The following is a 17,192-nucleotide window of genomic DNA, read 5'->3' on the forward strand; positions in this document are numbered from 1 at the left end:
TTTAAGGGGTAGAATACCTAGTTTTATAGGTGAGGGGGGTGAAGTAGACAACCATCAATAGTTTGGGGGTTTAGTAGACTTTTTTCGGATCAACTAATTTACACCCAATACATGTGGATTGGAGTGAATTAAAGTAAAGATAAACAAGACCTACACTATCACTGTTGTTTCAACCAAATGACTTTCAGCTTTCTCATAACTCAAAGCTCATAAGCAGCTTCTCCATGGCTCATAGGCCACAACAGTTCCTTCACAGCTTACAGCCCAACCGTGCAGCCAAGGGTGCATTTGGCAACGTTAAACGTTCCAGATTCTCGGTAGAATCATAAGAATCCCTTCCAAATGCCAAAAAAGATAAATGTTTTAGGACTTGGAACCGATTCTTGTTGTTGTATTAGTCCAAAGAAACAAAAAAATCTCACTTCTCTTAATTCTAGTTCTAGTTTTAAGAATTTAGCGAACTAACCAAATGGTTCTATAAAGTGATTCTAATTTATTATAGAAACATTTGTGAAGACAATGTGTGTTTGGTAGGGATCCAGATTCTCGTAGAAACGTTTCGGATCTAGATTCTCTTCTGAAACGTTTCGGGTGAAGAATCACAATCACTTTACGAACTGTTTGGATGGTAGCCTAGATTTGGATTCTTGAAAGATTTTATTTTATAAAAAATCATATAAATGAACTATGCTTCAAAAAATTCTAAACTTTTTGTGGGCGAAGAACAACTTCAATATAACCCATTTCAATCTGTTGCACTAGAAAAGGATTATAATTAAAAAACTATAATTATTAGTACACAGTAGCAAAAGTATAAACCATGCGAAAAAAGCCTTCCAGCGTTTCAGGTTCCAAAGAAGGAAACGCGAATCGTTTCATGCCTGAAATGTTTATCACTTTCAGCGTCTGGTACAAATTCTACCGTTTGTTGCTAGAATAGGAACCAATCCAGTCTTCCAAACGGACCCTTAGATTCAGAATGCTTCTACGGGAATCTTGAACCCTTCCACTGCCAAACACGCATAGTCACACATCTAGACACACAACAACTGTTTTTTTAGTTATTTGCACAAAAAAAGAACAATAACTAATTTTTAGTTAGCTAAGTGACTATTGTTTGAACTGAGAACTAATTCTATCTCCTCCAAACACGTCAAAGATAGTTGACGAGACATCTGAAAACGATACCCGATCTCAACCACGTCACTCTATTCTCTTCTTCTTGAAACAAACTAGAAGCAGTATTGTTCTTTGCGTTCTCGTCCATCCCATCCATATGTTTCGTCAGCAAGCTGATGATTTTTTTAAATAAAGGATAGTTAATATCCGACTTCATCTACGTAATGTAGAATCAGGCTATTATTATAAAGTTGCAGCACCCAAACCGGCTGAGTTCTTACAAGCAAACACGAAGCTCAAATAGTATGATGCAAGCTGATGATTTAATTAATCATATAATCAATTCTCTCCTCCACCTTGCTCCTTCCTGTCCTTTTTGTATCGCAATCTCTCTCGTGAGCTGTGACCTACGGCAACATCAATGGCCCCGTTCGTTTCGCTAAAAAAACAAGCTGAAACACTGTTTCTGACTGATTTGTTGTGAGAGAAAAACACTGTTCCAGCTAAAAAAAACAAGCTGAAAAAGACGGATTATAAGAGAAACGAACATGACCAACACCGTGTGGGAGCCGCGAACTACCGCCAGCTGGTGGTTGCATACATTATATATGCAAGAGGCGCATACATTATATATGCAAGAGGCAGAAATAGTTGACTGGCTTTGTTTCATATTTCCAGGAGCGTGGAATAATTGCGACGCTCCTTGCATCATCATTCATCGATACATCAACTGCTTTCTAACCTTGCGCTGTGGAAAAATTAATAGCGTGAAGAAATTGCCAGAGAAATCCTGCACAGAAAATGTTTTTCTTGAAATTTTAATGGTTAATTTTTGAAGTAAATCTTAGAAAAAAATGCTAAATAATTTATTTTCTTATTTTTTTCGCTGGATTTACATTTTTTAGGAAATTTCGCTGGACTTACATGAGTTCGAATGGAAGTTAACCCCAAGTGCCAGGTAATAAAAATAATAAAAGAAAAACGAAAAGAAGCGCGGGGCAGCCCAAGAACGAAAGCGCGTGTGTGGCCCATTAGAAATCCGGCCCAGGGTGACGGCGGTACCCCATCTGCAGCCCCCTCCCAAACGCTGCTCTACTTAATTTCCCTCCTCCCCCGTTCCCTCGTTTTCTGCTAGCTTCTCTCTCTTCCCTCCCCCCTCTATTCTGTTCCCCTTTCCCCCTTCCTCCTCTCCTCGCTAACCCCACCCACCGCCCGCCTCCAGCCTCGCTGGTCCCCGCCGCCCGCCCCGCCGGAACCCTAGCTCCGGCGAGTGCCCCGGTATCCCCCGCCGTCGATCGGCTCCCGGGGCCCCCGGCCCCCTCCGCACGATCGCGGGAGATCCGGCCTCGCCGCCGTCCGGGGAGGGAGGAGACAACAAGCATGTCGGGGGTTGGCAGCGGCAGGCCGCCGGCCGCCCAAAAGATCCTGCAGTCGCTGCGCCCGCCTCTGTCCTTCGCCACGCCGTCGCGGCCGCCCTTCGCCACGCCAGACGAATACCACCGCTTCCCTACGCCGGCTGCGGCCACGGGCCCCGGCGCCACCTCAGGCGGCGTCGGCGCGGGAGATGATCCTCCTGATACTATCGAGGAGGGGCTGGTCCTACGGACGCCGGTGAGACGATGCTGGATTTGTTTTCCCTTCTCGGGGTCAGCTTACAGTGTTTGGAAACCCATGCTTCAAGTCGTTGGTCGAATTTTCTGTCTTCTGTTTGTTGTTTATATGTATGGATTTGGGTTTAACTACACCGGTCATAAGTAGGAACGCGTGAAATTCTGACCAATTTCATTGCTCCCTGAAAGTCTTCCCGAAGCTCAAATGCTCCGTACTCGCAGTTATGGTGTCAGATAGGCGGGAACTGTATTTGTTATGCAACCAGGATCCTTATCAGAAAACAATTTATCTCACACAGTTGTCCCTGCAGCGAGATCCAGAAATGGAGGGAAAGTTTTATGTCAGAAACACAAACGATTTATATAATGTAGATGTAGCCCACAGAGATCTGGTATAGAGGGAACTCTGGTCAACAGATGCTACTACATATTCCCCTTAATCATTGCCATAATAGCTTACATGCTGTGTGGCTGTAGGTAGGATTTGGCTTGCTGTAGGACTTGATTGTACCACCATTTAGGCGTGCTCGTCCGCTACAAACTTCCTATCTATGGCATTGGCAAATGAAAGAGAACTTGGATGGTTTCTTTTATTGTAGATGTTAAATACCTCATACCTTTTTCCTGCCAGCACATGTCTATGCAAGCATAGGTCATCTTATATACACTGGACACAACTTGGTGGCGTTACTGTTATTTAAGATGTTGAATTCTGCAAGTTTGTAACGTATCTGTGCACATCATGCCTGTTTCTTTTGTCGGATAGTTTGCACGGAACTGCTGTGCCACTTATTTTAGGTTAAAACTGCAGATATGCTTAGTTTTAGCTGTAACGTAAATACTTTGAAAAACAAACGAAATAATCCGGCTTCGGGTTAGATAGCATTTATACACTTTAGGTTTGAAGTTGACTACATCCACTAATGATGGCCGTATGGTGTTAGTACTTTGCATGTTTCCTAGATCACATCCGCAAATTATTCCATCAGAATTTAGCATATTCTTAATATTTTAATTGTCATTGATGCTAATTGATAACCTCTTTGGATGATATTTGCAATTCTTAATGACAGCTGTGTAACAAGTCTGTTTCTCTTCTATAGCTAAAAAGGAAAGCCAGATCTGTTGAAAATGATACTGCTGAGTCAAGCGATTGTATCATTACCAGTCCAATGCTCACTCCGGTCTCTGGTAAAACTGTTAAAGCTTCTAAGGCAAAGGCTAAAAACAGTAAAACTAGACCTCAGACACCTACATCAAATGTTGGTGAGTGCAAATGCCGGTGAATGATATGCCATGGTCATTTGTTTCGAACTCTTTTTTTTTACATATGTTTTCATACAAGAAAAGGGTAAATATGAAAATCTTTCTATGCACAGGTTCACCTCTCAATCCACCAACTCCTGTTGGCACGTGCCGCTATGACAGTTCACTAGGTGATCATAATGGTCTACGTCTTTATATTTTCTGAAATTGGTTATATTGCTCTTTCCTTAGTAATGCTTGCAGTTACTTATATCCATCCTTCTGATCCTTGTTCAGGACTTCTGACAAAAAAGTTCATTAACTTGCTCAAGCAAGCTCCAGATGGCATTCTGGATTTAAATAATGCTGCAGAAACACTAGAGGTTATAGATTGTTTTCATTTTCAGCTGTCATCTCTTTTCGTCCACTTGGTAGTTGGTACACACTCACAGACTTTACCTACAATTCAGGTTCAAAAGCGGCGCATATATGACATTACCAATGTCCTTGAAGGCATTGGACTAATAGAGAAGACACTTAAGAATAGAATCCGTTGGAAGTAAGCATACTCTTCCTTTGACCCTTTTCCTGTATTATGATGCAACCTTATCTCACTAACTCTTGTAATTCCTATTTGTGATGCTAATCTCGCATGACACTATAGGGCCCTGGATGATTCAAGTGTTCAATTAGATAACGGTATTTCTGCTTTGCAGGTATTTGCTTTTATAAACTTTTTTTATTGAAATTGACATACCAGTCCTAGGTGCAGCTGACTGACTTCTCTCTCTCCCCCCCCCCCCCTAAACCTAAGCTCAGTTTTTTGTAACACATTGCAGGCAGAAGTTGAAAATCTGAGTCTGCAGGAGCAAGCACTAGATGAGCATATGAGGTTGATAGCTATTGCACATTTCTCTGCAGAGCTTACTCTAGTTCTTAACAAAAGCATTATCTAATCAAGTGCTTTATTTCCCATTCAGTGACATGCGTGAAAAATTAAGGGAGTTAACCGAAGATGAAAATAATAAAAGGTAACTATATTTGTTTTGCATCAGTTTGTTTGTATGTCACTATTTAATACTGCATCCATGTTTCATTTGTCTATTAGGTGGATGTATGTGACTGAAGACGATATCAAGGGATTACCCAGCTTTCAGGTCTGGTTTAGTTTAATGGTTTTCCAATGTCATATTAAATAGATTACCCGTTGCTTTAGGCCAAATTAATTCTCTTGAAGTCAACATGTATAGTAGATTGGTAGTTAACATTTATGGTTGCTTGTGCAGAATGAAACACTGATTGCGATTAAAGCACCTCATGGTACTACACTTGAAGTACCAGATCCAGATGAGGTAGGAAGCATTAAAATAAATGAGCTTTGCATACACAAATAAATGGCTGTTCTTAATTTATGGTTCTTGTGTGTTTCTGCTGCATGCACAGGCGGGTGATTATCTCCAAAGGAGATATAGAATTGTATTAAGAAGTATGATGGGACCAATAGATGTTTACTTAGTTAGGTAAGGTTTATTTCTCCTATGAAGTTAATTGTTTGGACAGAATCTTAGCTAATCAGAATTTTGTTATAATGATAGTCAATTTGATGAGAAAATTGAGGAACTGGGTGGTGTTGCAACACCCGCCAAGCGTTCAAATGTGCCCAGACATCAACCCGCTGAAGATTCCAATACAACATATGCTGGACAAAGTAGCACGCCAATGGACGTGGCACGTGATGTACAACACAGCCAGAAGATTCCCCAGGATCCTAGTGCTTTGCATAACTTTGGAGGGATGACAAGGCTTACTGCTTCAGACGTCCAAGTAAGTCAGATCATTGTGAAGTTGAATTTTAGCTTTTCCCTCCTTTGACATGATCATAAATCTTATTGTTAACAATGCGCCCCATCTGAAATTATATTCAGAATGCAGAGTTGATATAAAAAATGATACAACAATGTGCATGTACATATGAATCTTTCATATGCTTTTCCGAGTTTTTACTTCCTAGAACCTGAATGCAAATCTTTACAGAACCTGCTAGGTTATAAAGTAGGTGGTTGTGCTATCTTGAGTGACTTACCATTCTACACAAATTTTGCAGATGGATCCTGATTACTGGCTCCTAACAGAGGGGGATGTTAGCATGACTGATATTTGGAGAACAGAACGTATCCTTGATAATCATTCATTAAGCTGGTTTAAAATCATCTGTTCTGTTACGTAGTTGTTGTTACAGCTTGATGTTCTTAACATGGAAAATAGAAGAAGTGCAGTGGGACCAGATGGATTTCTTGTCTGAAGATGTTGTCACCCCTCGAGCCCATAATCAGCAGCCGGTCACAGTTGACGGGCCACATATGGAGGTTCCAAGCATGGATAAACCATAAGGTCATAATGGTCTCAACAAAACTGACATCTGAACACCTGGAGTGGTGAGTTTTGAATGAGAAGGGATTCTCGTGTGACAGCAAATGCTCATTGCAACAGAAGAGCGGGACGATTTCACCAGAGTATGTCACCTGGAGTTTAGTCCGGGCAGCAGTTCACAACTTCAGGTTGGTGCACACACCGCGCCGCTGTTGTGAAGACTGGCGTGGTCAACTGACTAAGTTAACAGTTTACTGCCTGATTCGTAAAGGGCAGCACTATAGCTTAGCAGACACTGAGGCGCTGGCTTCTTTGTGACTTCGGTGTTGTGCTCATTCACCTCCGCTCCATTCGCTTACCAAGCTAACATTATCATAGCAGATCAGTGGACCTCCACTGGAAAATGCTGCAAAATGTATAAAACATCAGGATAAAACGGTGCACAATGCATGGGGTGTTGCGTTACAAAACCATTGGGTGAGCTATCAATGTAAGGCAGATAATTCTTTGTACAATTGTTTGATACCCCAGAACAATGCATCCATTATTCCATTTGTTGTTTGATACCCCAGAACAATGCATCCATTATTCCATATGATCCATTCATACCCTGTTAAACGTAACAACCTTTAATAACGAATGAAAGATGCCCTCTTATGTGCATGTACCAGTGTGCTTCCATCACACTTCTTGCAGGGGCATGCGGTGTGCTATATGAATTCTGAAAAGTGAGCAACACTTCTACCAAAACCCAGAATCCTATACCTTGCTAATAACAGTCTTGTCCAGTGCTGCTAAGCAGCCGAGGTCAACCTTTACCTTCGACTTTTCCGCCATGGGAGCGACCTCCACGTCGTCAGAGTCAAAGTCGCTACGAAACTGGAAGGCGCTTCTTGCCTCGCGGAGTCACTACCTGCAGCTCTTGCTGCGGCGGCGAAGGAGGTTTCTTCGCGCTTCATATGGCAGCGTCTTCTTGTCATCGGTGGCATACCGGCATCAATTGAGATAGTTGAGCCTGGTGCCTTACATATGCAAGACGAGAAGCATGGTTGATTAGCAAACAAACTGAAATAAATAAAATAGAAAAAATTCCATCTTCCCTATTTATTGAGAAAGAGTAGTCAAATCATGAGATGGAACTGCCCTTAGGGCGTCCCCAACGAGGGGTGATGTCGCTAGCTTGATCGGACATGGAGGCAAAAGAAATCGTAAAAACATTCTCGCTAGAGAGTTCTTCGTTGTTAGTCGCTCACAAAACGAGACGACATGGACAGAATCTCCCATCTGTGCCCAGTACCTAGGTGAGAGAGAAGAATAGTTGCGGAGATCAACTAAATATAAAAATGTTTATTTATAGGGTCCATGTAATGACGTGGTTTCCCGCAAGCAACCGACTATTACCGTTGAGGACGTCCTTACAAACTTACCGGGTTGTATGATTCTGACAAGATAACATCCAATCCAATGGGACAGCAACAAATTTGGCTTCATCTTCACTGTGGCGCAAAGGATGACGCCATTCGTGGAAGACTCCGGTGCGCTGATGTCTTCCACGAGGAGAAAAGGATGGGGCTCAGGACGTTACCGATAAATAAAAAAATTGGATGGAGCATGGAGTATTAGGGTCTGTTTGGACGTAGATACCGGAGACACTGGAATTGAATTGGTACCAATACCAAATCAAACCCAGTATTGAAAATGGACTAAATACCAAATCTGATGTTTGGATGTAGATGAATTTTCTATCTGGAATCGAGTGACGCATCAAATACCAATTCCTGTTTGGATGTACATAATCGAGGAATTCCCTGTCTTCTTCCCCAATCGGCCAATCCCCACTGTGGCACCGCTCGCACGACGAGCTAGGCATGAGGGCGGAGGTGGCCTCCGCCTCGAGAGTAGAGGTGGAGGCGGCCCTAGCCCTAGCCATGGGGGAGCTCGAGCTTGACCCCGGCTCGGCCATGGAGTAGCTCGACCCCAGCCCGGCCATGGAAGAGGTTGACCCCGGCCCCGGCCATGGGGGAGCTTGAGCTCGACCCCGGCTCGGCCATGGAGGAGCTCGACCCCGGCCCGGCCAGGCAGTGCTTCCCCAATCTCGCGACGAGCCCCAATCTGCCCGCCCTTTCACTCCACCTACACCGGCGGTCGAGCTAACCACCAGATCCGCCCCGCAGGCGCGCACTCACCCGGCCAGGGAGCACATGAACCGCCCAACCGGCCGCCTCTGGCCGCTGCGACGGCACCCGCCCTATCCTCATCTCGAGTCGGGCTCGAGCAGCCACGACTCATCTTCCCCATCTCTGCCTTCACCACTCTTCATCGAGGCGCGCGAGGGGGTGGAGAAGCTCCGGCGAGGGGACAGAGGGGCTGGCTGCGAGGGGACGGAGGGGCCGGCGCCAAAGCTCAAGACGACGAGCGGAGTGGAGTTTGGAGTCTGGAGACGACGAGCGGGGAAGGGGATGCGATTCCCTCCAATACGGACGGTCTCTACTCGGTATTGCTTCGGGGTCGCGCTAGGTGAAGGGAATATCTTGCGGAATCGTACCCAGTTTTCAGACTCCAATACCATGACCATCCAAACATGTTGAATTGGGGTCTGCCATTTTCAATTCCAATACCATGGTCTCAATGCAGACATCCAAACGGGGCATTAGAAATATCAAAATTCTATTGTTATAGAAATTTTTTGCCAAAATTCAGGGAAAAAACTATCAATTGCCAATTTATCCGTCGTTAAATTTAAACCAAACAACTTGTAAGGAAAATGGACCCTAGGCCCATTTACTTTGGATTTTGGTGTTTGATGACTAACACAACCAAATTGGACTAATGAATTTGCAAGTGTTTGTTTTGTAGTTCAATAGGATGCAAGACGTGACTTGGACGAAGGCGACGTGATGATCCGATGATCAACACCTTAAGCAAGACCTTAGGAGTACAAGAAAAGACCCAAAATATCAAGCAAAGTCCAAGCATGAAGATTGGAACCAAGCCGTACGCAAGATCGTGAAGAAACGAGCTCACAGAGGCGACCAGACGCTGGACCGGACGCTGGTGGCTCGGCAGTCGGGACGACCGGACGCTAGACCGGTGGCTCGGCAGTCAGGACAACCGGACGCTAGACTGGTGGCTCTACAGTTGGGACAACCAGACGCTGGACCGGTGGCTCTGTAGTTGGGATGACCGGACGCGGGCGGCGAAACCGACCGGACGCAGGGAAGCAGCGTCCGATCGAGTACAGAGAGGTTCCAGAGCGGCAAAACTGCGACTGGACGCGTCCGGTGGTAGGCGACCGGACGCTGGCCAACGTCCGATCAGTATATTGCCGGCTCAACGATCGAGACGACCGGACGCTTCTGGTCAGGACGATTCAACGTCCGGTCAGTAGCAGTTTCGTGGGAATTCAACCCCAACGGCTACTTTCTCAGTGGGGCTTATAAATACAACCCCCAACCGGCCATTTGAGAGGTGTGGAGCTAAGAAAACATACCAAGGGTGTTGATACACCATTTTAGTGATCTCCACTTGCATAGAGCTTAGTGATTCATTAGGTGATTAGCGTAGGTACTTTGCGAAAGTGCTTAGGTTGATTAGACCACCGCTCATGCGCTTGCTCTAGGTTTAGGCCTAGTGTTTAGTGAGGTTTGCATACCTCTTACCACTCGGTGCTTGCGAGCACCATTGTTGTACATCGGAGGGGCTTAAAGTCTTGTGAGATCACACCAACCGCGTTTGTGGTGTGGCCGCCACCATGTACCGGAGGGAACAAGGCCCGCGGCGTTTTGGCCGAAAGCTTGATAGTGAAGACGGCGGGGAGCATCCGGGAGAGGCTTGCCGGAAGGCACGTCGGAGACCCACTTGCGCGTGGGGAAGGCCCGAGGCTATCCACGGAGTTACCCGACCGGGAGCTTGGCCCTTGCGAGGGATTCCTTGCGAGGGGCTCCAACGAGGACTAGGGGGAAGCTTGCGTGTTTCTCGATATCTCGGTAAAAATACCGGAGTCATCGATAGGAGTTTGCATATCTCTACCTTACTCTTTAGCTTCCGCACTTACATTGTTTACATTACTTGTTTTGTGGTAGAGATAGCAACTCACTAGTAAAACCGTAGTTGCACATTTAGATAGTTCATCTATTGCATAGGTTTTGCTAGAGTTAGAAAAAGAGGCCATAGTTGTGAAGTAGATTTTTTAAGTTGCCTAATTCACCCCCCCCCCTCTTAGGCGTCACGGTCCCTTCAATTAGTATCAGAGCTGGTTGGTTTATTTTGGACCTTTGACTTAACCGCCATTGAGCCGACGCTATTTAGAGTGGTTGGGATGGATACTGCTAGGCCTCCGCACTTTGACGGCACTAACTTCCCATACTATAAAGCTAGAATGGCTTGCCACCTTGAGGCGGTTGATTTGGGTGTATGGAGAGTCACTCGTGACGGGATGAAACCCATCAAGAATCCTGAAAAACCCACAAAGAGTGATAAAAAAGAAATGCACTTCAATGCTAGAGCTAAAAATTGCTTGTTTGAATCACTTAGTATGGATGTTTTTAACCAAGTATTCACTTTAAATATGGCACATAAAATTTGGTTAAAACTCCAAGAGCTCCATGACGGCACAAGCAATGTCCGTGAGCAAAAATATTGTCTAGCAAAGCGAAACTATGATTCCTTTACTATGAATGATGATGAGCTTGTTCGTGATATGTATTCTTGTTTGAATCTAATTATCAATGAGCTCCACTCTATAGGATTATTAAAGCTAGATGATGCAGACATCGTGAGGAAGATCATCTCTGTGCTACCACAAAAGAAATATGCAAGCATTATCACCATCCTTCACAACATGGAGGACTTGAGCAACATGACCCCGGGCATAGCCATTGGCAAATTAGTGGCATTTGAAATGTCACATAAGATGGGTCAAGAAGAAGCTTCTTCATTAAGCAAAGGCAAAGCTCTCGCTTGTAGCGAGAAAAAGAAGATGAAGGGCAAGCAAGTTGAGACAAGCTCAAGCTCAAGTTCCTCAAGTGAAGATGAAGAAGAAGATGAGGACGATGATGATGATGATGAAGATTCAAGTGATGATCAATCTTCCTCATCCACCTCCGATCTTAATGAAGAATCAATCAAAGTGATCAACAAGGTGGAGAAGATGATCCAAAGGCTCAATGTCAAGGGTGTGCCCATCCAAATTCAAGATTTCATTTTCACAAATCAAAGAAAGGAGCAAAGAAAGAGAGGATGCTATAGATGCGGCGAGTTGGGGCACTTTGTGGAAGTTTGTCCAAACAAACCCACACCCAAGACAAAGAAGAAGGCATGTAAGAACCAAGCCCTCACATCAATAAGATCATGGGATGATTCTTCAAGTGAAGAAGAACCCCATCACAAGAGGCGAGACCGTAAGCACTCATCATCAAGCTCTTCTCGTGTGTGCCTTATGGCACGAGGTAATGAAAGCTCTCCCTCTAGTGAGAGTGATAGTGATGATGATATGCCTTCTTATCATGAACTTGTCCAAGAAAATCTTAATTATGCTAAAGCTTGCACTAGTCAACAAAAGAAGCTCAAAAGTTTAAAAGAAAAGCTAGATAGTTCACAAAAAGCATACAAAACCTTGCTTGAACAATATGAGAACTTTGCTAATCTCAATGTTGAACTATCTACTAAAATTGAGAAACTTAAGACTAGTGCAACAACAAATGCATGCACAATCAATGATGAGCAACTCTTAAAGAAAAATGAAAAATTAAAAGAAAAGTTAGCTAGCTCACAAGAAGCATATAATAGTTTGCTTGCTAAAATAAAAACCATGTGCAAACATTGTGATGAGCTAACTAATAAAGTTGCTAATCTTGAAGCCGTTAGCACAACCCCCACCAAGGCATCTAAAAAGAAAAGTTCTATCTTTAACATGTCTAAAAAGGATGCCTCTACTTTTTGTAATGATTTATGTTTAGACTCACCTTTGTGCAACCAAGTTTGTGTTGAGAAAGTTGTTGTAGATACATGCACACAAGAGGTTGCAAAGGAGAATGAGCAACTCAAGCAAGAAGTAGCTCGCCTCACCAAGGACTTGACTCAAGTGAAAGGCAAGGTGAAGCAAACCCAACTTCATCAAGATAACACCATCAAGGGAGTGAAGAAGCTTGATGAAGGACAAACCGTAGTTTGTTACGTGTGCCACAAGGAAGGTCACAAATCCTATGAGTGCAAGGTGGAGAATGGGGGAGGAGTAAAGAAGAAGGAGAAAAAGCAAACAAGCAAGCTCTCCAACACCTACACCAACAAGGTGGACAAGAAGGCCTCCACACCTTATCTCTCTTGAAGAAGAAAAATGATAAGGTGGTGGCCATCAAGGTGAACAAGCAAGCCAACAATGGGGTCAAATGCTTTTGGGTGCCAAAGTAAATCATTTCAAACATGAAGAGCACCAAGAAGGTTTGGATCCCGAAAGGGAAGTGAGAAGTCCATCGGACTTCGGGGAATTTGGAGACTTGGCAAAGTATGGGTGCATTTCATGGGGTGCATCATGATGGACAAAATCATTGCCAAGTGGGTTAGTGAATACTATGGACCCAAATTCCCCTTCCCATATTAGGTAACTAGATGTTATTGCTTTTTATTTGGTACATCTTTCAATTGGTATTTCTTACAAATTGATATCTTAAGCATCTAATTACTCTTCATGTCTAGGTTTGCATTTGCATGCTTATATCTTTTGTCATGCATACACTAGGTATATCTTATGGTAGGCTTGCTCGGTCTCTTTTTTAACCCTTGGAGCAAACCTACATGGTTCAAAATTGTTTAGGAGCACGACACATAGCTTGTATTACTATTGTTCATCTAATATGTGCCAAAGTCCAAATTATAGATAATCTCTCCCGAATATCTATTTTGAAAATGATTCTCACATTCATGAGATGTCATCTTTCAAGTGGTATTTTTGATTCTAAAATCAATGTGCATGATTTCTACAAAGTATTCTACATTTGTGTGCACATATTTAGGGGGAGTAATTCTACAACTTGGATGCTTTGAGACTAACACTTTTTCAAATGGTATCAATTTTTCAAACCTATCACATGTGTAGTAGTCTTATTGTAAGGAAATTGGAGTCCCCGGAGTTAAGCATCATTCTTCAATTGGCATCATCATGTTGATTTCATTTCATATTTATATGCTTTCTCCATGCATTATATAGATTAAACTCTCTTGTGCAATAAACTGCTAATTATGCATATGCTTTGCTTTCTACCATATGTATGCATACATTTAGGGGGAGCTTAATCTATATAATGTGAGAGTCAAATTTTGTGACCTATTCCATTCTACATTCAAAGGATCACAAAGTTTGACCCTCCCTTGTGCCACTAATGTCTCCCTTTTTGGTGTTTGATTCCAAAGGGGAGAATTTAGAGGACCAAAGGCAAGCATTAAAATAAGGTGTAACGGTCTGAAAAAGGGAGTATAGTGGATTATGGATTGCCTATGTATTGGAAAAATTTGTAGGAAGCAAGGCTTAAATCCATAATGCCACATGGGGACATTTGCAAGGGCAAGATGGTCTTCAATTGGTATCTAAGTAGGATATTCTAGCATCATATAACCTTGCCTTTTGCATTGCATCCTATCAAGTAGATAGTTTTTAAATTTATTTATTTTTATTATTTGCTTGCTTTGGTCATGTTGGCATCAATCGCCAAAAAGGGAGAGATTGTAAGGAAAATGGACCCTAGGCCCATTTACTTTGGATTTTGGTGTTTGATGACTAACACAACCAAATTGGACTAATAAATTTGCAAGTGTTTGTTTTGTAGTTCAATAGGATGGAAGACGTGACTTGGACGAAGGCGATGTGATGATCCGATGATCAACACCTTAAGCAAGACCTTAGGAGTACAAGAAAAGACCCAAGATATCAAGCAAAGTCCAAGCATGAAGATTGGAACCAAGCCGTACGTAAGATCGTGAAGAAACGAGCTCACAGAGGCAACCAGACGCTGGACCGAACGCTGGTGGCTCGACAGTCGGGACGACCGGACGCTGGACCAGTGGCTCGGTAGTCGGGACAACCGGACGCTAGACTGGTGGCTCTACAGTCAGAACAACTGGACGCTGGACCGGTGGCTCCGCAGCCAGGACGACCGGACGCAGGGAAGCAGCGTCCGATCGAGTACAGAGAGGTTCCAGAGCAGCAAAACTATGACTGGACGCGTCTGGTGGCAGGCGACCGGACGCTAGCCAGCGTCCGATCAATATATTGCCGGCTCAATGGTCAGGACGACAGGACGCGTCCGGTCAGGACGATTCAGCGTCCGATCAATAGCAGTTTCGCGGGAATTCAACCCCAACGGCTACTTTCTTAGTGGGGCTTATAAATACAACCCCCAACCGGCCATTTGAGAGGTGTGGAGCTAAGGAAACATACCAAGGGTGTTGATACACCATTTTAGTGATCTCCACTTGCATAGAGCTTTGTGATTCATTAGGTGATTAGCGTAGGTACTTTGCGAAGTGCTTAGGTTGATTAGACCACCGCTCATGCGCTTGCTCTAGGTTTAGGCCTAGTGTTTAGTGAGGTTTGCATACCTCTTACCACTCGGTGCTTGCGAGCACCATTGTTGTACATCAGAGGGGCTTGAAGTCTTGCGAGATCACACCAACCGCGTTTGTGGTGTGGCCGCCACCGTGTACCGGAGGGAACAAGGCCCGTAGCATTTCGGCCGAAAGCTTGATAGTGAAGACGGCGGGGAGCATCCGAGAGAGGCTTGCCGGAAGGCACGTCGGAGACCCACTTGCGCGTGGGGAAGGCCCGAGGCTATCCACGGAGTTACCCGACTGGGAGCTTGGCCCTTGCGAGGGATTCCTTGCGAGGGGCTCCAACGAGGACTAGGGGGAAGCTGGCGCGCTTCTCAATAACTCGGTAAAAATACCGGAGTCATCGACGGGAGTTTGCATATCTCTACCTTACTCTTTAGCTTCCGCACTTACATTGTTTACATTACTTGTTTTGCGGTAGAGATAGCAACTCACTAGCAAAACCGTAGTTGCACATTTAGATAGTTCATCTATTGCATAGGTTTTGCTAGAATTAGAAAAAGAGGTCATAGTTGTGAAGTAGATTTTTTAAGTTGCCTAATTCACCCTTCCCCTCTTAGGCGTCACGGTCCCTTCACAACTTACTCTCTGTGATTCTCAAAACCGATCAAATACACCCTTTTATCATTTCAAAGTGGTTTCTTAGTTGGTTTTGTTGACGTGGTTGTAGGGCCCGCATGTCACATGGTCTCTCTTTTTCTTATATAAAAGATTATAATTTTTTCATATGAAGTCGGATGAGTATTAACTTTTTATCAAAGTTATAGAGCTCGATGCGATCCGCAACTTATAGTTGACAACTTTTGTATTTGAGATCTTTTTAGAGGATCAAACATGTTTTAAGTTTTAACATTTTACAATTCATTTTTTTCAAATGACCTAGGATATTGACATGGTATATACCAAAGTTGTAGCTCTCAATACAGTCTACAACTCTGTTTTGACAACTTCTTTTACCAAATATCGTTTAGAAGCCCAAATATTCGTTTATAAGTTCTTAGATTATTTTTTTTTCTTTTTTGAAACGACCTTGAATGTTGACATGGTCTACAACAATTTTGTAAATCTAAATGCGATATGCAATTTTGTAGTTCATACATTTTTTTGTGAGATCATTTAGAGGTCCAAATATTCGTTTTAATTCTCACGTTTAAAATTTTCCGAACGACCTCGGACATTGACATGGTCTGTACCAAAGTTATAGATCTCAGTGCGATCTATAACCTTGTGGTTGTAAATATTTTTGTTTGAGATTGTTTAGCGACCTAAATATTCATCTTAAAGTTCTCTAATTATGAAATTTATTTTTTTGAAATTTTCAGATAACCTTGGACGGACACATATTTTATACTAAATTTGTAGCACCTGAAGAGATATAAAACTTTCTACTTGAAAATATTTTGTATTTGAGATTATTTAGGAGCCTAAATGTTCAATAAAAGACACTTTGACTAAAAAAACAAAGACATGTGGCTAGGACCCCCCATCAGCCAAATGATTAAAAAACTAAAGGCATGTGGGGCGAATCTACCGCATCAGCCAAAACTACCATCAAAACAACTACTCCCTCCGTTCAAAAAAAATGATGTTATGTGATTTAAAAGTTGTCCCAGAAAAAATAATGTTACGAGTTTTAGACATGTTGCCAAACTGGTCCACCCCTTTCCTTATGCACACGCATGCACCCAATTTTTACTTTCCATCCACACAAGATCCCTGTATGCTTACATGCAACGCGTCTTAATTAGGGAACTAAACCACCCGACGCCCCTTCTTTTAAGGGAATTATGTGTAACAAATCAAGGGTATTAGGGCATGTACAACCCACAGACGGAAGGTCGTCTCTAAGAGACTGGTATCTGACGTATAGATAAGTAAAAAGACAGATCATATAACTCAGAGACGAGGGGTCGTCTGCAAGCATTTTAATGCTACGATGTTGCCAAGATAAATGGTGAATATCAATTTGTATACCATTGTGTTGTCGTTTGATAAAAAGGGATTCAAGCATGAATATCAACTTGCTACCGTATGTGCTCGAATAAACAAACATGCATAAACAAGCTATTCGTTTTCTAAGTGCCATCTAGTTTTCAGGAAAAAATCATCACATTCAGAAACTGCATGCCATCCAATTTTCTAGAAAAAAACAGCACATTCAGTTTTCTGCAGTTGCAATTTTCAGAAATCAGTACATGCAGAAACTTAACAACACAGAAACTTAATTGAAAGTTCAAGGACATACTG

General features: G+C 43.1%; 1 protein-coding gene across 1 annotated transcript; it reads left to right on the top strand.

Annotated features, from left to right (window-relative positions):
• The first annotated feature begins 2,316 nt into the window (after positions 1–2,316).
• LOC136473643 (transcription factor E2FA-like) lies at positions 2,317–6,932 on the top strand. The gene is made up of 14 exons (XM_066471302.1): positions 2,317–2,730; positions 3,833–3,995; positions 4,109–4,165; positions 4,272–4,357; positions 4,445–4,533; positions 4,639–4,690; positions 4,814–4,866; positions 4,955–5,005; positions 5,083–5,131; positions 5,261–5,326; positions 5,418–5,494; positions 5,570–5,798; positions 6,079–6,145; positions 6,240–6,932. Exons 1-14 carry the CDS (start codon positions 2,500–2,502, stop codon positions 6,362–6,364), a joined length of 1,395 nt encoding a protein of 464 aa, XP_066327399.1. The 5' UTR covers positions 2,317–2,499; the 3' UTR covers positions 6,365–6,932.
• Positions 6,933–17,192: the final 10,260 nt, after the last annotated feature.

This window comes from Miscanthus floridulus, chromosome 8, assembly GCF_019320115.1.
Source record: "Miscanthus floridulus cultivar M001 chromosome 8, ASM1932011v1, whole genome shotgun sequence".
Classification (NCBI taxonomy): Eukaryota; Viridiplantae; Streptophyta; class Magnoliopsida; order Poales; family Poaceae; genus Miscanthus; species Miscanthus floridulus.